Source organism: Typopeltis vanoorti, chromosome 19, assembly GCF_054136105.1.
Source record: "Typopeltis vanoorti isolate ZY-2024b chromosome 19, IOZ_Tvanoo_1.0, whole genome shotgun sequence".
Classification (NCBI taxonomy): Eukaryota; Metazoa; Arthropoda; class Arachnida; order Uropygi; family Thelyphonidae; genus Typopeltis; species Typopeltis vanoorti.
The window spans coordinates 104,262,990-104,290,172 of NC_143567.1; the positions used below are offsets into that span (position 1 = coordinate 104,262,990).

The following is a 27,183-nucleotide window of genomic DNA, read 5'->3' on the forward strand; positions in this document are numbered from 1 at the left end:
TAGTGAGAGTTCAGTCTGTATATCCTCCTCTTCTGATATAAATTTTCTGGCCCTATTTTTCAACATGTGGATAATGATCAGTTTGTGTGTCTTGTGATGGTTTGAAGTATAATGAAGATATCTTCCAGTGTTCTCTAGGCTTTCTGTAAATAGATAATTTGACACTATTTGATTGTTTTCTTTATCAAGATGTCTAAAAAATGCAGTTGGTTGGCTGTTGTTTTCAACTTCCAGAGTGAATTTTATCTTGTTATGTATTGAGTTAATTTTATTCACAAACGATTTTAGGTTTTCTAAGCTGTCTTGCCATATAATGAAAATGTCATCAACATATCTCCACCATATAGATGGTCTAGGGGAGATTGTGGAGAGAATTTCTTTTTCAAGTTTTTTCATGAAAAGGTCTGCACAAGATGGTGATAGTGGGCTTTCCATTACAGGCCTTCTGATTGTTGGTATATAGTGTTGTTAACTTTGAAGGAATTAGACTGATGGCAGTGTCTAAACAGTTGTGTGATGTCTAGAGGAAAGAGGTCTTGGATGATGTTTATTACCTCTTCTACTGGTACATTGGTGAAGAGGGATGCAACATCTAGACTGGCAAGTTACAAGCGTTGACAAGCAGGTTATTGTTCCTCTGTATCGAGCCTTGATAAGACCCCATCTAGACTACTGTGCTCAGATTTGGTCACCTAGGTTTCTTCTTGATGGGGAGGAGGTGGAGAGGATCCAGAGGCGAGTGAACAAGGTGATAGCAGGTCTGTGGAATGAACCGTATGAGAACAGGTTGAGGATTTGTGGGTTGCAAAAATTGGTTGATAGGCGGAGGAGGGGAGATATGATTGAGACATTCAAATTACTGAAGGGTTTCTATAAAATTAATTCAGAAGATATCTTTGAGAACAGGGCTGGTTGTGGGAGGACTAGGGGACATCCATGGAAACTGGGCAAAAGTGTGGTTAGTAAAGGTGTTAGAGCTGGGTTCTTTACTTTTAGAGTAGTGAATGAGTGGAATGCGCTCCCTGAGTCTGTGGTGGATGCTGTGACAATGAATGCGTTTAAGGCGAGGTATGATAGATACTGTATGAATGTCAAATAGTTGTGATGAATATAATTTGGGGCCTCCCTCGATGAGTCTAATGACTCCCTGGAGTTGCCCGTAATAATAGTAATAGTAATAATAATAATCCACATGTTGAAAAATTGGGCCAGAAAATTTATATCAGAAAAGGAGGTTACACAGACTGAACTCTTACTAATAGCCAACACATTATTACAAAATGGATATCCTCCAAATATCATAAAAAAATATCTATACAGTGACAACCCCAGACAAGAAGAATCAAGCTCCCAGCACATTTCTACTGTAGCGATCCCTTCCATCAGGTCAATTTCTTATCAGATAGCCAGAATACTAACAGCCTACAACATCAGAGTGGTCTTCAAACCAACCACCAGCATCAGACAAGTTTTAGGATCCCTAAAAGATAAGGTGCCATTCTACAAATATCCAGGAGTATATTACATTCCTTGCTCCTGTGGTCTTGCCTACATCGGACAAACTTCACGGAGTTTAGAAATCAGACAAAAGGAAATATATTGGTGATGTAAACCACAACAGAAGTATCTCTTCCGGCTTAGCACATCATTTCTGTATGTCGAATCACACGATAGAGTGGCAAAACAGCTCCATTCCGTATCTGGATGATGACTACAGACATCGTTTATTCATGGAAGCCACAATAGTGTTAATAACCGGTGGAAACCTCAGCAGAAATCAGGGTACCATTCTAAACAGTTCGTGGAAAAACCTGATCCTCTCTCTAAATCCATCTGAACTGCAGCTAGCCAGTAATCACATTATACGTTTACAACAAACACGCATACGTGATAATGAACAAGAATAATAAGTCCTTTCAGTCTCTGTCACGCGAATCTGTAACCTTAGCTACTAGTTTGTTTACAACGTTTTTATGTTCCTTTCAATTTGCATTTACTTGTTTTTATGTTTTCCGTAAATGCCTTGAAAAAGCTAGACAGTTGGCTTGAAAACTGGTAAGCTATAATGTATGATGTTTGTAAATGGTCAGTATTAAAACAATAGTTTGTATGTTTGTCTCTTGGTTTGCAAAAATGTCAGAATTATTTCTGAGTTTAAACATGGTGCAAAAAATGTTGAAGTGTGTAAAAATGTTATTTTTACTCTTCAACAGTATCGACATTGCAGAAGAATAAAGATGTTTGCATATCAGCACCGGAAAGCAACATAAACAAAACAAAAATTTTGAAGTACAACCTTACATCGATGAAGCATTGCTTCACTGGTTCACTACACAAAGCTGGATTCTTAATAAACAATCCAATCTTGAAGGCCCATGGGGAAAAATTTGCTAAACTGTTTGGACGCAACAGTTTTATATGTAACAACAGTTAGCTAGATCAGTTTAAAAACTGGCATAACATCGTTATGTAGGTTTTTAAAAAGACTAATTGAAATCATGTTTATTATTAATCAGTATTGTTTTTAATTATGGAGAAATAAACTGTTTAGTATTAAGTGTATGGTTTTTCATTATGGACAAATAAATTGTGTTTAATATTAAATGTATTGTAGTTTTTATAAGCATATTCATACAAATAATATTTTCTTCTTCTCTTCTGCTCAGGTCCTCAAAGACGAATTTTTGCCATTTCTTTCTGTCTGCTGTCTTATGTGGTTCTATTATGGAGTTTAAGTGGGTGCTTTCTTTAATGTTGTCAGTCCATTTATTTCTTGGTCTTCCTGCTGGGCTGTCCTTCAATTCTACCATTTAATGATATGTTTGATAGTCTTTCTGGGTTCATTCTTGAAACCAGAATTCTTTAATTTGAGGTCTTTGCTTAATCTTTTATTGTTCCATATTTTTTGTAGTCTGCCCATTGTTATCTATCATTATTGATTCTGTGTTTTATGGTTTTGAGCTAGTGTAGGTCTTCAGTGATCATTGATCCTAGGTAATTGAATTTTGCTTTACTGTTTTTGTTTCCTATTTTCATTTGAATTGCTTCCCTTTTTCTTCCTATTAACATTAGTTTTGTTTTACTAAAATTGATTTTCATATCATATTTGTTACTTGTTTGATGCAGCTTGGTCAGGATATTTTCTAATTTTTCTTGGCTGTCTGTAGTGATAACTATGTTGTCAGCATATTTTAAATGTTATATTTCTTCCATTTACAATTACTCATTCACACATCTGTAGTTCTTCGTCTATTACTTCTTTTAGGTATAGGTTGAATAAATATGGTGATGATGGGCAGCCTTGCATAACTTCTTTTTTAATTGCTATTTGATCTGTTTCTCTGTTTTTGTATTTCACTACTGCTTGTGTTTCTGAATAGTAATTCTTGATACAATTTAATAGATATTTTTGGAACCTTCTGTTTATTAGAATTTTAATGAGTCTGCTTCTGTTTATTGAGTCAAAAGCTCGTTTGAAGTCAATAAAACAGCTGTACAGTTTTTTTTATTTTTGTCTCTTATAAGATCTGCTAATCTGTTTAGTATGAAAATTGCATCTACTATGCTTCTCTTATTTCTAAATTCCATTTGCTCTTCTTCCATCTGTTCTTCATAGGAATATTTAACTCTGTTTTGAAGAATTCTGATAAATATTTGATAGCAGGGGCTTAGAAGGGTGAGAGGTCTATAATTACTCGGATCCTGTATATCTCCTTTTTTGTGGATGGGTATGATCTGACCTGTTCTCCATTCTGTTGATAAATTTCCTTCCTTTAGTATTTTGTTGAACAATTTTCTTATGTAATTTATTATGCTTTCTTCCCATTTTTCCAGAAGTTCTTTTTGAATGTTGTCTATGCCTGGTACTTTATCATTTTTCATTTGTTTGATTGCTCTATGTACTTCTTCATTTAGGATGTCTTTTGTGTCAGAAGTTTCTTCTGGGTTGAAGGCATCTTGATCTATGTTTTCTTTAGCTGCAAATGTTTCTTTAAAATGATTAGTCCATATTTCTTTTATTGTTTCACTGCTACTTGTTGTGGTTCCATCCTTTTGCACTATTGAAACTGGGTGAGTATGTTCTAGTTATCTCTTTAACTATTTCATAAATGGACTTAGAATCATGGTTTTTGTATGCTTCTTCACACATTTCTACTTTTCCTTTTCTAAATACGTGATTTTTACTAATTTTTGTCTATTTCTTTTTTTCAAATTTTCGTATAATATTCTGTTTTCTTCATTATCTTCTTTTAAGAGGTTAGTTTTGGATATTCTTTTTCTCTCCCATAAGTCCAAAATCTCTGGTGTAAGCCAATCTTTATTTACTCTTGTCTGGTAGCCCAGGTGTTTTGTTGCTGTTTCTTTAATAATTTCTTTATCTTTTTTCCAAGACTCTGAAACTGTGTCTAAAGCAAGATTATTTAATTTTTCTTTCAATGTTCTCTGATAGTTAGATCTGGTCAAGCTGTCATTGAGTTTTGAGATGTCTGTCTTCTTTTGTTTTTGGTGGTTTATTCTCTTTCTTTTGAAACTGATTTTTAGTTTGGCTAATAGTAGTTCATGGTCTGTATCCATGTCAGTCTTTTTTATTTTGACGTTTTGGAATGAATGTTTCCATTTCTTATTAATGATTATATAGTCTATACAGTTCTTGATTTCATTGTTTGGTGTCCAGGTGTATTTGTGCTGTGGCAAATAAGATTTAATAATATCTAGGTATGTAATTATATTTTTTTTTTTCTTTAATACTTCTTTTTTTTTTTTTTTTTTTCGAAATTTTTTTTATCAAGTTATTGAGAATTAAAAAAAAATAGGAGGTAGATTTAACTCATCACTGATGTAGTGAGTTAATGGTTATAATGAGGAACTTTTGCTATTCTCCTTGTGCTTGTTATAACGAGGCACAAGGAGAACGACCAAAGTCTTAGTTAATGTCAGAAGGCCATTCTTCTGACATTAACCAAGAACATGTCATCATAGCTGGAGACTTTAACTGCATCCTTGACAAAGAAATGGACAGGCTGCAGTGTGCTGAACATCACTCCTCATTGATAAATAAACTTGAAGCAATGGCAAACAATAATGAATTCAGTGACATCTTTCATAACTAACATCCAGAGAAGAGGTTGCCTTTACATCCAGAGGTCAATGAAGAGAGCAGCTAACAGGCTGCTGTATTAGGCCTGATTGGGCAGATACATCTTGCAATACATTGTTTCTCTGATCTGAAATATATCTCATATCCCTTCAGATCATTGCTTCGTTAAAGTACAACTTTCGTTAATCCTCCAAAGCATCCAAATCAGGAAACACCTATTGAATTTTTAGCATCTTCCTCCAATATTCAGACTATGCGCTAAATTCAGACTTTGATGTCTACCTTCACTCATTCAAAAGAGAAAACAACCTATGAAAAACAAGGTAGTCTTACCTGAAATCACAACTAAAATCATCTTTACATTGATCTATAGCCATCAGAAAGAAAGAATCAACAGATTAACATCAGCATGAGATGTGATAAACACTTCCCAGAAGAAAAGCCTATATATCACTCAGCCAACCAATACAGAAATGCTTATCTTCTTTTGAGAGTTAGTTTTGGATATTTGTTTTCTCTCCCATAAGTCCAAAATCTCTGGTGTAAGCCAAAAGCACCCTACTTAGATCATGGCACACTCATGTAAACCTCTTGGATATACCCCATAAAGTTTTTTTTTTTTTTTCTTAGGAAAATCACTCTGGAATTAAAAACTGTGTGCAGATCTTTGCTAAAGGACAAATTTCCTGATCTATAAAGACTCGCATCAGAGTGTTTCAAAGTCTTATGGGATCAGATTAGCATGGACCACTTCTGCTTAAAATGCTATAAGATGCTTACTCCAGTGGGATTCCATAGCCTGTCCTGACCTTAGTAGCATGTCTGATATCAAAGAAGAGAAACTACATAGACCTTCAAAACTGGCATCCAATCTCACTGATTAATGCAGTCTGCAAAATCATCTTCAAATTTAAAATATACTCATAATGCATAGCATTAAACATGTGCAAAGGGAGTATGTTACATTATGGAATACTAAGGCAATTGATGTGAAGTCATTAGGCTCTATATACAAGGCTACTTCATGTGTAAACTTTGTTTGCTTGTACTTGGATTTAAAGGATTAAATCAAGAATATAATTTCTTGGCATCTAAAGATGTTGATACTAAATATGTCATTTAAAACCAATAAATACGAATGTTTTTTGAATTTCACCAGAGTATGAGAATAAATCTTTGGCATAAGAGTTCTTTGGCTTGCGCTACTTAAGACATACTCTTCCAGGAGCCTATATATTTGCCTGTTATTAATACTGCATTGATTAGGTTTCAAACCAATAGTTCTTATCAGCGATCAACAGAAACCTAAGAGGCCAGAAACCCTCTATTCAACACCATAACAATCCCATGTCAGAGAGTTATATTGTTCATTTATGATGAACTCTCATAAATGAAGAATATAACTAACTTCGTTTTTTAAATGAACTCTTGAGAATTGATTTATAAGAATGAGGCAAGACCAGATCCTGCACTCAGGCTCATTACAGTGAGTTTGGCCAATAGTCAGGGATATTCCCTCAGGGAATATTGCTGAGGAATAGTTAACATTATGCTACGCATATTAATGAAAATGGTATCTTGTTCTTCAAAATCTTCCCACAATCCAGTTCAAAACATGGAATGTTTTGAACTGGATTGTGGGAAGATTTTATTGTGCAGTTTCAACACGTTCATCCTGGGTGGAGTTTTGCTTCATGCAACAACTATACATTATGTCCATTCTGCATCAGGTGTGTGCATTTTTACAAATTTTTTTCATATGCATGCATGCACACACACACACACACACACACACACACACACACACACACACACACACACACACACACACACACACACACACACACACACACACACACACACACATAGAGCATGTTAGTTGCAATTTTTATTTTTTTGGTAGAATTTTATTTACAAAATTAGTATTTGTTAACTATCTTAATGATATAGAAATTCTCAAATACAGTTTGAACTGATTTCAAGTTACATACACTTTGCCTTTATTTGCTTTATATAAATTGTTTGGTTTCTGAACCCAATTGACATTTTCTGTGACAGAAAATTTGAAAGACACTATTAGGACAATGTATTTAATTATATGCCATGTTTGATACTACAATAAAACTCTGTTTTGTTAGCATGTATAGCATTTGTGGTAGTGGTGGTGTTTTTGATTATGGAAATCAAAATCTTCATTCTAGTTGTTGCAAATTACACTAATTGCTTTTGTCACTAAACATAGTACATAGAACTGTAAATGTCTCTATACTGTATTCAGTGATACAATAAAACTAGTTTTTCTTTTATCATTGTGATCTCTTGGGGAGGGGAGGATTTTCACCATATAGGGACATTTTCATGCTGGTCTTTGGAAAGAACAGACTTGGTGAGTAAAAAAGCATCTGTTCTTGAATAAAAACAAATTCTATCTTTTATAGGAAGATTACTGTGTCTGGTGATCTCTATGAACTAGCATATGTGAGATATCCATAATTGATAAGATTGAGCCGCTGACAAACTAAAAAAAAAAAATTCATGTGAAGAAGGTAGAACAGGTGGATAATTCTGATGATGGTTGTAATAATCTTTTATATTTAGAAAGCATTTCCTTATCTGATGAAGAACATTTTACTGAGTGAGGTATCAATTGTGAATGTTTAGTTTCTGCAAACGAATGGAATTTGGTAGGTAATGCAGCAGTAGCAGTAATATAAATAAAAAGTAGAAATAAATACACATTGCAAGCACAAAAAATTCTACAAATTCAAGCATATCTTTCATTTCCTACCATTCATTGATAACTTTTAAGTTAGCTCTATTCATACAATCTGGATATGCTAATTATGCAAATTATTTTCTAATATTTTAATTTTTTTATATAGTTTTTACACTAATACCATTATTTTTTCCTGTTAATTTCTTTAGAACTGTCACACATTACAAGAACAAAAGGGAGGAGTTCTTGCCATTGTCACATATTACAAAAACAAAAGGGAGGAGTTCTTGGCATTGTTCAGTGCAACCTCACTAAAAGTTATAGGCATTAGTGAGACTTGGCTAACAGGAGATGATGTAGTTACAGGGATCGAATATGAAGGGTGTAGTATTTTCAGGGAAGATAGAGAAGATGGGGTGGGTGGGGGGGGAGTACTGCTGATGATAGCAGATGAATTGCAACTAAAAAGAATAGGAGACAAGTGGGAGGGTGGCTATTCTTTTGAAGCAATCTGGTGTGAGATTAAGACCAATAAGAAAAAATCTGCAGTTGATTGTTGCTATAGGCCAAGGAGTTACACAGATGATCTTGAAGACATGCATCGCTAAATTAGTACAATGAGTACAGATCGAGTGATTATTATGGGGGGACTTGAACTATGGAGATATAGACTAGAAGGAAGAAAGGTCACATGTCAGAAAGGAAATAGAATTTATACACCTGCTGAGAGATAATTATTTAAGGCAGCATGTGACGGAAGGGACTAGGAGTGGAAGAGTATTGTACCTGGTCATAGGATCAGAACAGCTATCCATAACCAAGGTGACAACATTGTCTCCAATTGGGGAAAGTGACCTTGCAGTCTTGACTTAGCTCGAGATTGTAAAACACGAGGAATATTCTATCAAGAAGGGGTATTTGTGGAACTACAAGGGCAGGTGATTATGACATGCTTAGTAAAAAAACATGTCATAATCATATATCATCTGTACCATGGCATGAAACACTGCAGCGTAAAGAAGATATTAGTAGTGCATGGGATATAGTTAAGGGTCATCTAGAGGAAACAGTATTAAACTGTATACCTAAGGTAAGGAGGGTTAATTGGCTAGGAGTTAGATGGATGATCATTAAGCACAAGCTGCAGGAGAAGAAAATCTGTGGAGGGTATATAAAGAGAAAGGCGACTAACAAACTCATGAACAGTACAAGGCTCAAGAACAGTACAATCAAGAAAGGTAACCAGCATGGTAAGGGAAGCAAATTCAGATTATGAGAAGAATTTAGCCGAGCAGCCCAAAGGAAATTCAAAAGAGTTCTTTCGTTATGTGGCAAGTAAGAGGAAGAATAACTATGGAAGATTAACCTTCATGAGTGATGATGGTCATGAGGAGACAGAAATGGATAAAATAGTTGAGTTACTGAATGACCACTTTGCAATCATATATTATCCTAGTGAGGTTACTGCTTTAATCTGTGTAACAGACACTAATGTGGGCACAGAGGTGGATAAATTGGAGGTTTTTAGGATATTGCAGAATCTCAATGTAAATACAGCTGTGGAATTAGATGGGATATCAGCTAAGGTTTTGCAAGAATGTGCTAGGGAACTGGAAAGAGGGCAAAATTATTCCTTTGCATAAGGGAGGTTCTAAGACTACAGCAGCAAATTATAGACCAATCAGTATCTCAGGAGTGGTGGTAAAAGTACTAGAAAAATTGGTAAAAAAGAGAATTCAAGAATGGATAGATAAAAATGTGATCGTGTATGAGGATCAACATGGCTTTGTGAAGGGTTGGTCATGCCTTAGTAATTTACTAACTTTTTATAATACGGGGGCTGTTCAATAAGTAATGACTAATTTTACTGTCGCGAAACCACTCATCACAATATTAATTTCTGTGGAATAAAGAAATGTTGCTGTCTGTATTAATAAAAGAGGTTGATAGATGGCGTATATGGGCTGATGTGCCAGAGTGTCATGTGACTAAATGCAAGCTTGTTTTGGCGCACCTACGAGCCGCGATTAGTCGTCGAAATGGAAGCGTCCTTGGAACAGCGTTATGTGATTAAATTTTGTGTGCGTTTGCAAAAATCGGCATCGGACACTTTTAACATGATATGCGAAGCTTTCCACGATGAAGCAATGTCGAGGGCAAGTGTTTTTCGCTGGCATAAAACTTTTAAGGAAGGCAAAATGTGGAAGATCTTGAACGTGAGGGAAGACCTTCAACATCCATCACAGAGACAATGATCAACACAGCAACGATTATCATCAAGGAGGATCGCAGAATTACAGTACGCCAGCTGCGTGTTCTGAATATTTTCTGTGGGAAGTGTTCACTCAATCATGTCTGAACATTTGGGACTGAAAAAACGTGTTTGCACCCAAACTCTTGACACTAGAGCAAATGCAGCATTGAGTGGATGTGTGTGCACAGAATGGAAAGAAAGACTGGAACAAGAAGGTGACAACTTCTTAAAACACATCATTACAGCAGATGAAGCTTGGTTGTATCACTATGACCCTACAATGAAACAACAAAGCAGTGAATGGAAGCATCCATCTTCGCCTACCCCCAAGAAAGCATAAACTGTAAAATTGGCTGGTAAAGTTATGACCATAATGTTTTTTGACTACGAAGCCATTGTTTACCAACAAGCTGTAGAACCCAGGAATACTGTAAATGGCTCATACTATGCGGATGTTTTACGGACAATGGTACAGCACATCAAAAGGAAGCGTCCATTGCTGAAGAATGGCTTCTTATTGCACCACGATAATGCAGGCGATGTGGAGAGTTTGCAGGAAGATTTAAATAGGCTGTCAGTATTGGCAAAAGTTATCTGGGTGTCAGTTTAAATGTCGAGAAATGTAAAGTTATGCATTTTAGGATAAATAGATTACAAGCTGTGTATCACATTGATGGCACTGTACTCCAAGAAATAGATGAAGCTAGAGATTTAGGGCTTGTGGTAGACAGAGAGTTAAAGTTTAGAGAACATATTGCTAAGGTTGCTAAATTAGCCCATAAGATTACTTGGCTATTGAAGAACACATTAACAAGTAGAGATAAGGAAGTTGTAATTCCTCTTATAAGGTCTTGATACACCCACATCTGGATTACTATGCTGAAGTCTGATCTCCTGAGTTTCTTGGGGATGAGGAAGCAGTGGAGAGGATTCAAGTGACCAAGATGGTGAGAAGCCTGTGAAAAGTTCCCTGTGGTGGATAGATGTGTGGATTGCAGAAGTTGGTTGATAGCAGAAAAAGAGGGGATATGATAGAAACATTTAAGTTGCTTAAAGGAATTTATAGGATAGATGCAGGGGAAATGTTTCAGTACTTGGTTAGAGGGACCAGAACAAGGGGTCATCCCTGGAAGTTGAATAAAGGTGTTGTCAGTAAGGGTGTGAGGAGTAGATTTTTTGCTTGGAGAGTTGTGAATGAAATGAATGGGTTGTCAGAGTTGGTTGTGAGTGCTTTTTCTGTTAATGGGTTCAAGGAGAGGTATGATAAATTGTGGATAGATTGGGTCTCCCACAATGAGTTTTCAGACTCCATGGAGGTGCCCGTATAATAATAATAATAATTATTATTATTATTATTATTATGTGACACCTCCAGGGAGTCCAAAGACTCATCGAGGGATGAGATCTGCTCTACAACTCTCCACCAACGCCTTCTATCGCCCACCACCACTAGTACTTCCAAAGACAATCACAAACATCCATGCCCATGGCAGGATTCGAACCTGCAGCCTTTTGACTGGAGAGTGGATACGGTAACCAGGCCAGCAACTTTATTGCTGGCCAATATATAATAATAATAGTCTGACTTGTTCTCTCCCCTAAAAAATTATCATCTAAATAAATGCATTACTTAGAATGATGATGTGTTTCTATTTTCTGCATATTTTTATAGTTTTAATCCTTTTATCGCTGATATTATAATAGTAATGCAATTTTACTGATAAAAGTGTTTTATAATATGGCATTGTTAAAAAGAATCAAAAACAAACTTAAGACTGAAATGAACTTGCATTTTTATAATTGTATTAGCTGTTTAAATCATGTTGTTTTTAACAAAAAAAAAAGTTTTTCTATATTTTATGCTTATCATGGAGTGAGCAAAAATAAACAAAAATGTGTATGGGCACTCTTTGTTTTTTATGAAGTCTTCATATGATAAAAACTTCTTCATTAATAAATACTATTGTGTTTTTAGGTGGTTGATCTCATATCAAAAGCTATTGGTGATTTCATGCAAGCAGAATTTTTAGAAGAGCAAGACAATCTAGGAAATCCAATTCCTACCCCAGGAATGAAGGTTGATGATTGGGAAGAGAAACATTTTCTTTGGAATAGTAGCTTGATGGCACGTAGCTGTCAGGCTACTTTAGAACTTGCTGGACATGATGAGACTATGCAAAAGAAAGGTTTTGAATTTGGCAAAAATATTGGTCTTGCTTGGCAGGTAATATTTCATTAAAGTTAATCTTTTTTTTTTTTTAACTGGAATTTGTTAGTAATTTCAGTGTTCACAGAAACAATGATAAAGTTCTGACTAGTTTTACTCAAGTGACTCATAGGTTCTTAGGATCTAAAAATGTAAATATCTGTAAACAAGAAGGATGGAGCATAGTTAAATATGATAATAAACTGTTAATATTCAACATAGAGCAGTAAGATGCAGGTAGTGACTGAATGTGTATCATTTATTCTTGTGTAGAGTTATTAGAGGTTTGTTGGTAAAGTGTTTAGAGATTAGATAATTAATGAATTAGAGAATTCCAAATATCATATAAAACAAGTCCTCGTTTTTTTTTTTTTTTTTTTTTTCAAAAATATCTTCTGAATTAATTTTATAGAAACCCTTCAGTAAGTTGAATGTCTCAATCATATCTCCCCTCCTCCGCCTATCAACCAATTTTTGCAACCCACAAATCCTCAACCTGTTCTTGTAAAGTTCATTCCAGAGACCTGCTATCATCTTGTCACTCGCCTCTGGATCCTCTCAACCTCCTCCCCACCTAGGTGACCAAATCTGGGCACAGTAGTCGAGATGGGGTCTTATTAAGGCTCGATACAGAGGAACAATAACCTGCTTGTCTCTGCTTGTTAACGTATTCTTCAGCAACCAAGTGATTTGATGAGCTGATTTGGCCACTTTTCCAAACTACATCTCCCTATCCACCAACACCCCCAAGTCCCTGGCCTCATCAATCTCTTGGAGTACAGTTCCACCCATGTGGTATACTGCTGCTAATCTTTTCACCCCAAAATGCATAACCTTACATTTTGTCACATTAAATTGACATCCATTCTCCTTAGCCCAGAACTCCAATCTACCTAAGTCATCCTGCAAGACTTTGACATTTTCTGCATTCACTATCGCCCTCCCCAACTTTGCATCATCAGCGAACAAATGAACTGTTCCACTTAGATCCTTCCCTATATCGTTAATGAACAGATTAAACAGCAGTGGTCCAAGAACAGAACCTTGTGGCACCCCACTAGTCACAGGCCGTCTTTTGGACTCCACTCCTGAATAAACCACTCTTTGATATCTCTTCATCAAACACCCACCTATCCATCTCACCAACCCTATATCCATTCCCATATGTTGTAGTTTACAGATTAGAATTCCATGTGGTATCCTGTCAAACGTCTTTGCCAGGTCCAGCAGTATCACTGTAAACCTGTTTCCCTTATCCAGTTCAGCCGTCACCTTGTTATAAAACTTGAGCAAGTTACTCAGGCATGATCTACCCTTTACAAAGCCATGCTGTCCCCTGTACAGTATCTCATTTTCATCAATCCATTCCTGTTATTTTTTTTAATTATTTTTCTCTTGACTACTTTCTCCAAGACCTTGACAACAACTCCTGATATGCTGATCGGTCGGTAATTTGCAACCATAGTCTTGGATCCTCCATTATGCAGTGAAACTATTTTCCCCTCTTTCCACGCCTTCGGGACTAAACCAGACCCAAGACTCAGATTAAACAACATGGTCAAGGGCACTGATAATTCCTTAGCCGCTTCACGCAAGACCCGTGCCAGTATACCATCCAATCCCGCAGATGTATTCACATTAAGGTTCTGTAATAGACTATTCACCTCCACTTCATTCATCACAATTCCCGTACAAACTAATGTTACTTCATTTTTTCAATGTCACCACCTGGATGATATACTTTTGCAAAGTGTGCGCTCAGTAACTCCACTATATCGACTTGTTCAGTGACCTCCTTACCATCATCATTCCTTAAAATCATTTTGCCATGTACAGTTTTTTTCTTGCTTGCAGCATATTGAAAGAACTGTTTGGGATTCTCTTTTGCTTGCATAGCTAGTTTCCTCTCATAATCGGCTTTTGCTGTTTTTACCACACTCGTTACCCTTCTGGCCTGCACTTTATACCATTCGTGTGCTTGCAGGTCACCCCTTTCTTTAAATTCCCTCCACAGTTGTTTCTTTTTTTGCAGCTCAAGCTTAATGGTGTTATTCATCCATTTAACCCCTACTTGTTTTACTATTCGGACCCTAGGTATACAATCAGCCATAACCTCCTGTAAATGCTCCTTGACCACTTTCCATGCTCTATCGACATCCAGCCCTTGCAGTTGTACATGCCATGGCACTGATCCAAGCAATCTCCTAAGCTTGTCATACTTGCCAGCATGGTAATGCCACATATACCCTGTCTTAATCAAAAATTCCACACCTTTAGCCGCCTCCCAGGTCAAGACCTTATGATCACTCTCACCAATCGGTGGCAACATGGTCATATTCATTACAGTCAAATTGTGAGATGCTATTACCAGGTCAAGCACTCTCACACCCCTAGTATTTTCAATTACATGCTGTCTCAGATAGTTATCCCTTAATAATTGAATAAAATCCATTTCCTTCCTCATATGTGTCCTCTCTTCCTTCCAATCAATGTTACCATAATTAAAATCCCCCATAATAATTACCCTCCTTCCACTCATTTCATCAATTTGTTTATGCATACTATCTCCATCATCTATTCCATCACCTGGTCTCTAGCAGCACCCAACTGTATATTTTATTCTGCCAGTCTCAATCTGACACCAAATAGCCTCAGATGAGCTCCTTTCACTATCCTGCAATACAACTTCAATTCTCCTTGGCTGCAGTTCATCAGCTATCATCAATAACACCCCCTCCCCCCATTTTATTCTCTCTGTCCCTCCTAAACACACTATAACCTACACATTCTATCCCACTAACTATATCATCTTTCCTCAGCCATGTTTCACTAATGCCAATAACCTGTGGCCAGGAAGAGCCAATCAAGGCCAAAAATTCTTCCTTCTTGTTCCTAATACTCCTGGCATTAGTATACATGAAATGCAGTGATCCCTTTGTCCCACCCCTATCTTGATGCATTATTCTAAATGTCCCATTCCCATTTTTTGTCCTTAGTGCTTGCTCAGGTACATTATATACATTTTTACACTCAACTATCTCACTGATGTCTGCATATCCACTCCCCCCCCCATCCTAGGTAGTTCTAGTTTTCCTGGTTCTGCACATCCATTTTCACTTCATTCAGCAACACTTTTTCCAGTCTTTGCACACCAAGTCCATTCAAATGCAGGCCATCCATCTTGTATGAGTCCTTTCGTCCATCAAACTCATTCCACACTTCCACGAATTCCACACCACACCGTCTGCATAACCTGCGCATAATGTCATTTGCGATTGTGGCCCTCCTTCTAAACTCCTCTCTGTCATACCGTGGCAACAGACTCACCATTCTAACTCTGTCACTCTTTTCTTTTGCTACCTTTAACAATACTTTCAAGTCCTCTCTCATAAAAAATTTATCACCTTTCAATTCATTTGTACCCACCACAATTATTAATTCTTTCACCCTCTGTTTTTGCACTCTAATACTCTCACTTACATCATTAAATTTCGCACCCAGTAAGTACGATTTAGTTACACTCCCATCTGTCACTCCTCTTAATAACGAGTCACCATACAACACTCTTTCCTTCATTTCAGAAACTCGCCCACTCTTACGCTGGTTATTTACGTTAGCCGAATCACTCTGGAAAGAGTTTTGCAGGTGCTCTAATTGCCGCTGCGCATTTTGTATCACTGCGTGCAACCTAGTGATCTCACTTCCTACAAATAATTCCTCATTTTTTTTATCATTCAAACCATTTTCTCTCTCTGTATAGTTGCTCTCACTCTTTCTTAGATCACCGCTCTCATTGCCATCTTGTACTTCGCAATTCCCTATCAAACCACTATTTTCACTCACATTCTGGCTTTCTTCAACCATAGCTGTCTCAAAACCTGACACATAATTTAACTCCTCACTTTGCTTACACTTTCTGTACATTCTCCCACCACTATCACTTTCAATCCAAACTCCAGCCTCATTCGGGAATGCATACATTCCACACACATCACATTGGACAAATTCTCTCACATTATAGTTTTTGAACAATGCCGTCGTATTTTTGGATGCCATTGTCTTACGTCGCATTGGCGCCATATTCAAATCTATGAAACATATCGTTAAATACTAAATTAAATAACGGAATTTACACCACAAGCTACCAAAATTAGACAATATTACGTTACGATTTTAATCTATATTCTAATTTTCATTCAAAATTATCCTTACCTTTCGGGAGCTCCCTGAAAACATGACCAACCGTCTGGCCCTCTAGCGGGCAAAAAAATCTCTTATATCTCATCCACTCCTTTCATTGTGTTTTCTTAAATATTTTGCAATATTTTTTAACACTTTCAGATCATTCACCTTTATTTTCTCATGAGTTTAGTAAGGTATATATCCCAGGTGGATTCCATTAGTTCTGTGACTACTGAGGTGAAATAAATAAAGCGATAGAAGTAGTGAAATGAATGAGTTGGAATATAATTATTGTAAGAGCTTTAATATCTCTAGTTTGAATTCAACTCGAGTCTTTCCATGAACACTGTTCCTAAGTGGAAGGAGGGCAACATAATTCTGTTATACAAAGATGTAGCTAAGACATCATCATCAAATTCCTGCCATGTACCCTCAAGGGGTGTACAGGATATGATAGTACTACATGAAAAAAATTACATCATTACTAACTTCCTATCTACAATTTTCCTCCAAATCAGTCTGTTACTTGTCAAGACTCCAACCTTATCAGATCTTATATTTCTATCGTCTAAGGCACTTTGTACTGTATCAATCCACCTATATCTTGGTCTTCCTCTGGGTCGTTTTGCTGCCAACCTGGCATAGAATTTGCTAATTTTTCTTTGCCCATTCTGTTTAAGTGACCATACCACCTGAGATTAGCTCTGCTAACGCATTCCTGGATGCTGACAATGTCAAGTTCTTTCCTAATATGCTCATTTTTAATATGATATTGCCATTGATGCCATCTGTTCACGCCTCTAATCTTTCTCAGGACTCTCATATCTGTGGTCTCTAGTCTTTGGTCAAGTGTTTTACTTCTGATCCAGCTCTCAGATCCATAAGTTAAAACTGGTTTGAAACACTGTCTTGTATACAGATAATTTAGTGTTCTGACTAATTTCTCTCTTATTCCATATGAATTTATTCAATTGACTTCCCACCATACCAGCTTTGCTGATTCTGTTGTCTATTTCTATATTGAATTTACCATCTTCACTAAAAATCGTGCCTAAGTAGCAGAAATGTTTCACTTGTTCCACAGGTTCTCCATTCACAACACACTTGACGTTTTCAATGATTCTGCCTATTTTTATCGTCTTTGTCTTTTTATTGCCGACCTTCATACCATATCTATTACAACAACTATTCAATTTAGTCAGAGAATCTTGCAGACTTGTAGCAGATTTATTTAGAAGTATAACATCATCCGCATAAAGCAAAGAGCTGACATTAACATCTCCAATTTTGATATCATGTTTAATACCACTTTCCTTCATAATGTGATCCATATAGATAATGAATAACAGAGGGGATAATGTACATCCTTGTCTCACACCAGATTTAACATTAAACCATCTCCTGTACTTCCTTTAATTCTAACTGCTGACTTACAACTCAAATGAAGACTAAGTATTGCTTGATATAATGCCCCATTGACACCACAGCTACTGCACATATATTATTGGGTTTAGGAGAGAGTAGAGGAATTACTGATGCCAATTGTTAAGAACAGTGTCCATGAAAATATACGTAGAAAATGTAAACAGGAGAAATTGAACTTTTTTGTGAAATAGAATGGAATTAATTAGAGATGGATCATTAATACCTAATTTCTCTCTTTTTTCATTTTTTGTTTAATTTTTTCTTGAATAACTTGTATAGTTGAGTATATAGTTTACCTGTGAAAGCTGCTCAACTTTAATTATTTTCAAAACTTTCTTGCACATTGTTCTTTTCAACATAATTTTCATTTTTATCCTATTTAAAACTAAGTGATAATCACTTCTAGTTTCAAATTCTCTGTACACTCTTGTATCCTGAACCAGCAAAGTTATCACTATCAAAAATAACATAGTCAGTCAGGCTTTTCTTAATTTTTGTATCTTCACTTGATGTGAATTTGGAACATGGTGGTTGTAACACCATGGTAATGACTTGTCCATATTCTGAGCAGAAATCTACCAGGTACTCACCATTATTATTAGCCCTGCCCTTTTCTTCAAATGTTTCTACATGCCTATAAGGATTAATTTCCTACTCTGCTGTTTAGATCCTGAACAAGGATCACTTTTACCATAATATTTTAAAACCATTGAAACCATTTTATTATAAATATATATAGCCAAGTTTCTTTAGTTACATTTTGCTAATACAAAAGTAAACTTAATTAACAGGATCATGTTATTCATTGATCACATAGTGTTAGTTCTAGTTTCTGTAATTACATTGTATTAGTAGTAAAGTAAAATTACATTGTATTAGTAGTAAAGTAAAATTACATTGTATTAATAGTAAATTAATTATCCAAGATATTTACTAATTACATTGCAAGTGTATATGGAAAACAGGTGTATGCTACAAATATTCCTTTCCAGTTCCATTATCTGATTATTCCAACCTATTGCAAGTAGTTGTGTTATAATTTATCATCAACTTATCATAATACATTCAACTCACTCTTGCAGACTTGTAGAGATCAAATGAATAGTTTATTGTAGTGGAGCAGAATGTTTACTGTAATAAGATTCCTTTAAAATAGAATTGCTGAGGTTTTTTTTTTACATATCTTGTATATGATTTTTTTTTCAGTAAAGGAATTTTTTTATTTAAAAAAATCGACATTTCATTTTTACTATAAATAGGTGAGCATTGGTAAGAAAAAGATTCTAATTGTCATTAGCATTTGTAAATACAGGTATCCCTTGCTTAATGCGGATTTGATTATCACGGCGAAATTAATTGCGGCAATCCCTTGATATACGTGGGAAGAGTTTGATTAATGTGCCTTTAAATTTACCATGCAAAATCATGCTCATGCCACGAGGCTGCTAGCCTCATGGTCATCCAAATTCTCTTAATGATCTGTGTGAGAACGTAAAAGTTTTATTTTCCCCACCAAATATGACATCACTGCTGCAACCTATGGGCGTCATTGCAACTTTCAAAGCCTATTATCTTAAAACGACATTCTCAAAGGCAGTAGAAACAACAACGGGAGAAAATGTGATTATGCCCCAAGAATTTAAGAAAAAATTTAACATTAAACACGCAATTGAAAATATTCATGACTCGTGGGAGCAAGTGTCTTCTAGTTGCATGTGTTTGGAACAACCTTTTGCAGAATGCATTAATGACTTCGGTGGTTTTCAAAATCCTGTGAACAAAGTGGTTGAAGAAATTGTTGCAATTGGTGAAGACCTTGGTTTTGATGGTGTTGATGCAGATGCTGTTAAAGAATTATTGGATTCAAATTCAAGAGATTTCGGTATCTTCTTGAAACTGAAGAACAACGCGCATATGAAGACAACGAATAAATAGAATGTGAAGATGAGGTTCCAAAGGAGATGATAATCAAAGAAGTGGATGGAATATTTCGCAGTTTTAGAATCGTTTAAGCAGCAACTAATGGATATGGATCCAGGTGTTAATTGAAGAATGCTTGTTTGCCGAGGTTTGGAGAGTCATTTTGCTTGTTATCATAGAATTTATGCTGATAAGAAAAAAACTAAAACTTTGAACAAATCTTGATAACATTTTTGATAAAAAAAAATTGCAGTAAATAATGAAGGTACAAGCATTTATTAAACATTTACTTTGCATTCATTTTTTATCTTTCCTGAAAGAGTACCATATAAAATGAACTACTAGTACAGTAATCGATCAGGGACGAATTGTACTTTTTACCATTGATTATTAGATTTGATTAATGTGATTTTGATATACGTGGTAACATCGAGGGATACCTGTATTTGTGCTTTCCAATTTTTATAAAATACATGCAAAAGGAAGCTTATTTCCAAACTTTGAATTAAGGTATAGAAAGTTAGTTGCTGCTACAAATTCAACCTGACCACAATCTGACAGGTTTAAATGAAAAGTACATTTATAAGTAGTGTGGAAGTATATAAATATCCATCTGGATCAGAAGTTTAAAATTCTCAATGTATATTAAATATGTTTATATATCTCAGGTAGGCAGGATGGTCTTCTTATTTTAAATTTACTTTTCAGGTTCATTCTGATCTTCAGATATTCACAGATATTTATCGTCATCCACCAGGTACTGCTTTTGATCTTACATCTCTTCCAGTTGTTCTTCATCTTGAAGAAGATCCAGCCTTGTTGCATTATATTCGTAGCAACGGTGCCGATTCAGTAGAAAAGTTGGACTTCAAGATGGTGAATGCCTTTTGCTGTTATTTGATATTTAAGAAAATGGTTGTATTCCATATATATATTTTGTTGTTTTAAATTATAATAAAAAAATTATAATTTAAAATAGTACTTTTGTATAAACATTGTATATACATCTGCAATATGTTGTCATGAAAATGATTCTTCTCTGTTGGAAAGATGCTGTGTTTGAATCCCATCTAAGATGTGAGGAGCATTTATAAGTGCTTCTCAGTTGAATGTGAGTTAGATAGTTATGTATGGATGATAAAGTTTATTCATCATGGAAACCATGATTCCTATACTAGCAAAAGAGAAACTGGCTGGTGAACACATAAATAGGAGACATAATACATTTCTTCCATGGCCTTAGTCTCCCCCAAAGAAATATAACAAGTTTTTTTTTTAAATATATATTTATTTCATTAGTCACATATAACCAGCAGTTGTTGTAATTTTAGTTATTGAAAAAATATAACCCTTTAAAATTGGCAATGCAGATGTTCCTAATTTGAGACAGGCTTAAAGTTTGTTCAGTTACTAACTTCCTTAAATCTAAAGATAACATGTTAAGTACAGTCAACTTTCTAGCAAATATCATCTTAGAGAATGCATTCCATATAAGAGACTGTTGTCAAATCCTGTCCAAAGTCATACAGCGTCAGTGTTGTTCTATTCTAAGGAAATTTGCTATAACATCTTTCATTACAACAAACTTCTTTCAGTTCTTATATGTGTGATATAATAATTAGAATTGGCTGTATAATTTTTTTTTTCCCCATGCATTCCCAGTTCATCTCTTGCAAAGTTAGAAAAAGAAAATATGCAAATCCATCCTATAAATGGAACTGCAATCAGTATATTGTTGGAAAGTAGAGCAAATTATGGTATCTTCAGATATGTGGCTGAAAACATGTTGGACATAGCATTAATGCTAGATTTATTTTTGAACCAATTTTGCTAGCATATCTAGCATGAATACTTTATTATAAGGAGCATTTGCCAAAATGAATTTCCTTTATACTCTCTGTATTTTTTTTTTTTTTTTTTTTTTTTTTTTTATGTAGCATTTAGGGAATGAGAGAACCATCCACAGATTCCAAATTTCAATCTCATCACCTTCCTTCTCACACACTTTTTTTTTTTTTTTTTTTTTTTTTTTTTTTTGGTGGTGGTGGGAGGGAGTATCAACTCAGATACTGAATAAAGAGGAATGGGTTGCTAGTGTGAGAGACTCAAGTGATGAAATTATATTCCTTAAAATAATAGTACATTTTGCATAATGCCAGTCGAGATCTTTAGTTCAATAAGAACCTGGCTGTTCCTTGCCAGAGAACTAGGACAAAAAGTAAAGTCAGATATTGAAATCTGTGATAAAAGGATTGAATAATTGGTGTAACAGATAAATGGAGTATGAACTTGCAGAAGAACTAAAGTACATTGATGATTAATTTTACTTTTCATGAGACTTTCATTTTAGCTCTTAAAGCTGACTGACTGGAATATATTGAAAGAAAAAAAAATTGAACAAGAACCAAACCTTCGGTGACAAAATCTGAAGAAATTTTTTTTCAGCCAGTGAAGGATATATAGCAAAATTGTAAAGATAGAGAAATCTGAAAGGCCCAGACATTTGGATAAGGATGGAAAAGTTCTACCTTTTTGTAATACTTGTATATATAAACTTTTTATATAAAAAGCTATCCTTTTAAAACTTCTGTTGTGCATTTTTAGCATTAATAATACAGATACTTTACTTAGCTTTGTCACCTCATGGTTACTGGTATCTGTTTAAATGATGCCTTAGTGATTAATTTTTTTTCCTTCCTGATATTGCTAATCTATATTTCATTTGTTATTCATTCTGGATCTCTTTTGCTCTTGGAAGCACAAAACTTAAACAGAGGATACCTCTATAGGTTCTTCTTTCTTCTCCCTTATCAATTTTTTGGAATATTTTGAAAAACAAGCCCTTTTAAACCTATTTGGTTAAGATATGTGGACGATGTGTTCCTCATTTGGCCCAGGCACATTACTCTTTCCTCTCTCACCTCAATAGTCTTTACCCTGGAATCCAGGTTATCATGGAAAAAACTAACAAGTTTAGCATTTTTAGATGCCTTGGTGATGAGCACTTTTCAGTATACAGAAAGCCCACCCGCACAGGCAAATACATTCGCAAACTTTCCCCTCATCCTCCCCCCTCTCAACAATATGGTATCATTAAAACACTAACCAATAGCACCTATAACCTTTTTGTTCTAATGGTCCTCTTACAGCAGAACTTAATCAAATAACACCACACCTTATCTAATGGTTATAGTTCTCACAGCATCAAAAAAAAAAAAAAAAAAAAAAAAACTGCTCGTCAGAAAAATTTTTAGCATTGCTATCATCTAGTAAACTAGTAATGCTATCAGCAGTACTAGTTTCTGCAAACAGCAGATTAATTTGGATCAAAGTTGCTATGATAAAGCTCTTTTCTGTTATATCTAATCTTCTCTGATATATTCTTAATGCTAACAATATTTTTAATAAATTGCTTCCATGTACTCATGGAACTTGACTGACAGCAGGTATGATTTATAGGGATAGATTGAGGGTTATAGTATTTTCAGAGGGGATGGAATAAGACAAGGATAAGGTACTGTTGCTGAAGATAAATTGCAATTAAGACAGTTATATGGATGATATTTAATTTGAAAAAATTAAATGATAGGAGCAAGATTGAAACAAGGTTATTAGCTGCTAGAGGCCAGAGTTTAAAGAATGTGGACAATATGCATCAGCCAGTTGCAGGTTGAGTAATTATGAGATCTTTCTAAATAGACAGATTGGAAGAAAGATCACATGCCAGAATGGAAATGGAATTTTATTTACCTATTAAGATATTACTTAAAACAGCATGTGATGAATGGGACTAGAGGTTTGAGTGGATCATAGGATCTGTTCATAGGAACAGAAGATTGGTCCATAACTAATGTAGCCACATTGTCTATAATTGGGAAGAGTAATCATGTAGTATTAAACTACAAGATGAATGACTATGACACACTTAGGTAGTTTGAAGCAAGGTCATGACATAAGATTTTGCAAAGAGAAAATGTTCAAAGTGTATATAAAGAAGCAATATAAGACCTGTATATACTTAATGTCAGGAATAGAAATAGTTACCATATGTCTATTTAGTATGAATTTTTGTTTTAAATACCCTGTCTGTACTGTACTATACTTTGGTGAAATGTCTTTTGTATAAAATGTAACAGGAAAAATAAAATTTTTGTTACATTGAAATAGGAGAATCAACTGATCCAATTCCTATAAATGTTTCTTCTCCCTATTCCTACAGTTTCAGTTGTATTATACCATGTATTTGGTGTTATGCATGGTCATATTGTGAATATTCACATAGAATACATTACGTTGGCAATTGATCTAATTTTATAGGTATTTAAAATCAGTGATTTCAAAAGAAAAACCTTCATAAAAGAAAGTGTCATTTTAATAGAGAATTACAAAGTGAATTACAAAGTAGGGGTGCTTAAGGGTCAAAGCTGTATAACTGAGAGGAGACCTCCACATAGCCTTTAAAGGAATGCGGAGAACCGACCAGGGCTTCTGACCTAATGTCCAATCCTCACCTTCTCGTGGTGCACCCTGTTGGGTATCTACTTTGATACTGAACGAACGAGGATGGGCTGGCAATTTGGGATTTAGCCAACCAAATTGTATTCTTATTGGTTAAACCAAAATAAAAAAAAAAATGATGGTACAACATGACAAAATTTCATGCCGGCTGGGGCGTCGCCCGGTTAAACAAGGCCCCTGTTGTTTTCGCCAGGGAACCAGGGCGAACAGCGAAAAGTCAGCTACTGGAACAAATCTGAAAACAAACCCCAACTCAACATCACCAGAGTTAAAGATCGGTACTATCAACGTAAGAAGCCTGAATGGCAAAGAAATGGAGCTAGCTGAGGAATTAGATAAGTACCAGATCGACATAATAGGGGTGACTGAAACAAAAAAGACCAAAACTGGTGAGATCTTTCTGAGCAATAAATACAAAATGTTATATTCAGGCAATAACAATCAAGGAAAAGAAGGAGTAGCCATAGTATTCAATACAAAATACGAGGCTAATCTTCTTGAATGGCAGGTCTCAAGTAGAGTAATGTGGGCAAATATGAGAATGGGGAACTGGACAATGAGACTTATTTGTGCCTATGGTCCCACAGAAGGTTCTACTAACGTAGAAGTGGAGGAATTTTTTGAGGCTTTAGAAAAAGCAACTGACACAATGAAAAAGGAAAAGTTGGTCCTTGTTGGGGATCTAAATAGTAGAGTAGGAAATGATTGTGAGACATACAAAAATATTTTGGGAAAATTTGGAGAAAAGAGCAAAGCTAATAATAATGGCAAATATCTGTTGGATTTCTGCTCAGGACATGGACTGGTTATTACTAACACCATGTTCCAACATATAAATGTGCACAAATTCACATGGAGAGAAGAGGCTAGGAATAAGAAAAGTCTCATTGACTATGTTATTGTTGATAGTGATGTTTTCTCCCTGGTGCAGGACACCAGAGTGTACAGAGGATTTGAAATTGGAAGTGATCACTATTTAGTCTTGAGCAGGATAAAATTGAATTTCATATTGAAAAGAATAACATGTAAGAAAGTTTTAAAGCGAATAAAAGTTGAGCAGCTCTCAGATGAACTGTAGACTAAAATACAGAAAGATTATTGAAAAGAAAATGAAAGAGTTTGAGAACAGGAATCAAACCTTGGAGATTCAATGGCAAACTCTGAAGAAAACATTGATTGATTCTGCCAGAGAGGCATGTGGTGAGGTTGTGTGCAAAGATAAAAAAATCAGAACTCCCTGGTGGACACAGGAAGTTAAAGAGGCAGTGAAGGAAAAGAAGAAAGCATATCAAAAGTTCCTGGCAAATAAGTCAGCTTTTACTCTTACAGAATACAGAGACAAATGTAAGAAAGCTAAACAGTGTGTAAAACTAGCTAAACAAAAGTCATGGGAGGACTTTGGCAAGAATATAGAAAATAAATATCAAGAAGGTGGCAAAATATTCTGGAGGTTGTTGAAGAAGCTTAGGAATGGAGGAAAGAGTGCTGTAAAAGGAATTAGAGATGATAAAGGTGAAATGAAAACAGGAGAAAAAGATATCCTTGAAGTATGGAGTAATTACTTTGAAAAACTGCTAAATGAAACAAGCAGTGATGACAGCACAGTGATAAAAAACACTGACCAGGCATGCAGTCAGGAATACATATCCATACTTGAAGTAGAAAAAGCCATCAAAGGCTTGAAATGTGGAAAGGCAGCAGGAGTAGATGATATTCGACCAGAAATGCTGAAGTATGGTGGTATAAGAGTCTTACAGTGGCTGCACTGCATAGTTCAGAAAGCCTGGACAGAGGGACGAATTCCCGATGATTGGAGTAGAGCTCTCATAGTACCCATATATAAAAAGGGAAATAAAACTGAATGTGAGAATTACAGAGGTATTTCCCTACTCAGTGTTCCTGGCAAGATCTATGCAAGTATACTTGAGAAACGGTTGAGAAGAATTGTGGAAGAAAAGCTTGGTGAAGAACAAGCTGGATTCAGGCCAAATAGAGGCTGTCAGGATCAGATCTTCACTTTACGACAAATAGTCGAGAAAGCATGGGAATATAACAAAGATCTGTATTTAAGTTTTGTCGATTTGGAAAAGGCATATGACAAGGTGCCAAGAGAGAAGCTATTCAATACGCTGCAGTTATATGGTGTCAATGGGGCATTATATCAAGCAATACTTAGTCTTTATTTGAGTTGTGAGTCAGCAGTTAGAATTGAAGGAAGTACAGGAAGATGGTTTAATGTTAAATCTGGTGTGAGACAAGGATGTACATTATCCCCTCTGTTATTCATTATCTATATGGATCACATTATGAAGGAATGTGGTATTAAACCTGATATCAAAATTGGAGATGTTAATGTCAGCTCTTTGCTTTATGCGGATGATGTTATACTTCTAAATAAATCCGCTACAAGTCTGCAAGATTCTCTGACTAAATTGAATAGCTGTTGTAATAGATATAGTATGAAGGTCAGCAATAAAAAGACAAAGACAATGAAAATAGGCAGAATCATTGAAAATGTCAACTGTGTTGTGAATGGAGATCCTGTGGAACAAGTAAAACATTTCAACTACTTAGGCACAATTTTTACTGAAGATGGTAAACTGAATATAGAAATAGACAACAGAATCAGCAAAGCTGGTATCGTGGGAAGTCAATTGAATAAATTCATATGGAATAAGAAAGAAATTAGTCGGAACACTAAATTAGCTGTATACAAGACTGTGTTCAAACCAATTTTAACTTATGGATCTGAGAGCTGGGTCAGAAGTAAAACACTTGACCAAAGACTAGAGACCGCAGATATGAGAGTCCTGAGAAAGATTAGAGGCGTGAACAGATGGCATCAATGGCAATATCATATTAAA

At 35.4% G+C, this 27,183-nt stretch overlaps 1 protein-coding gene across 1 annotated transcript in view; it reads left to right on the plus strand.

Moving 5' to 3' along the window:
• Positions 1-27,183, plus strand: part of Pdss2 (Decaprenyl diphosphate synthase subunit 2) — an 87,437-nt gene that overhangs the window by 15,829 nt on the left and 44,425 nt on the right. Inside the window, exons 3-4 of the mRNA XM_090409419.1 lie at positions 12,044-12,292; positions 20,510-20,677. Of these exons, the coding sequence (XP_090265545.1) occupies positions 12,044-12,292; positions 20,510-20,677 (417 nt within the window). The remainder of the gene's footprint in view (positions 1-12,043; positions 12,293-20,509; positions 20,678-27,183) is intronic.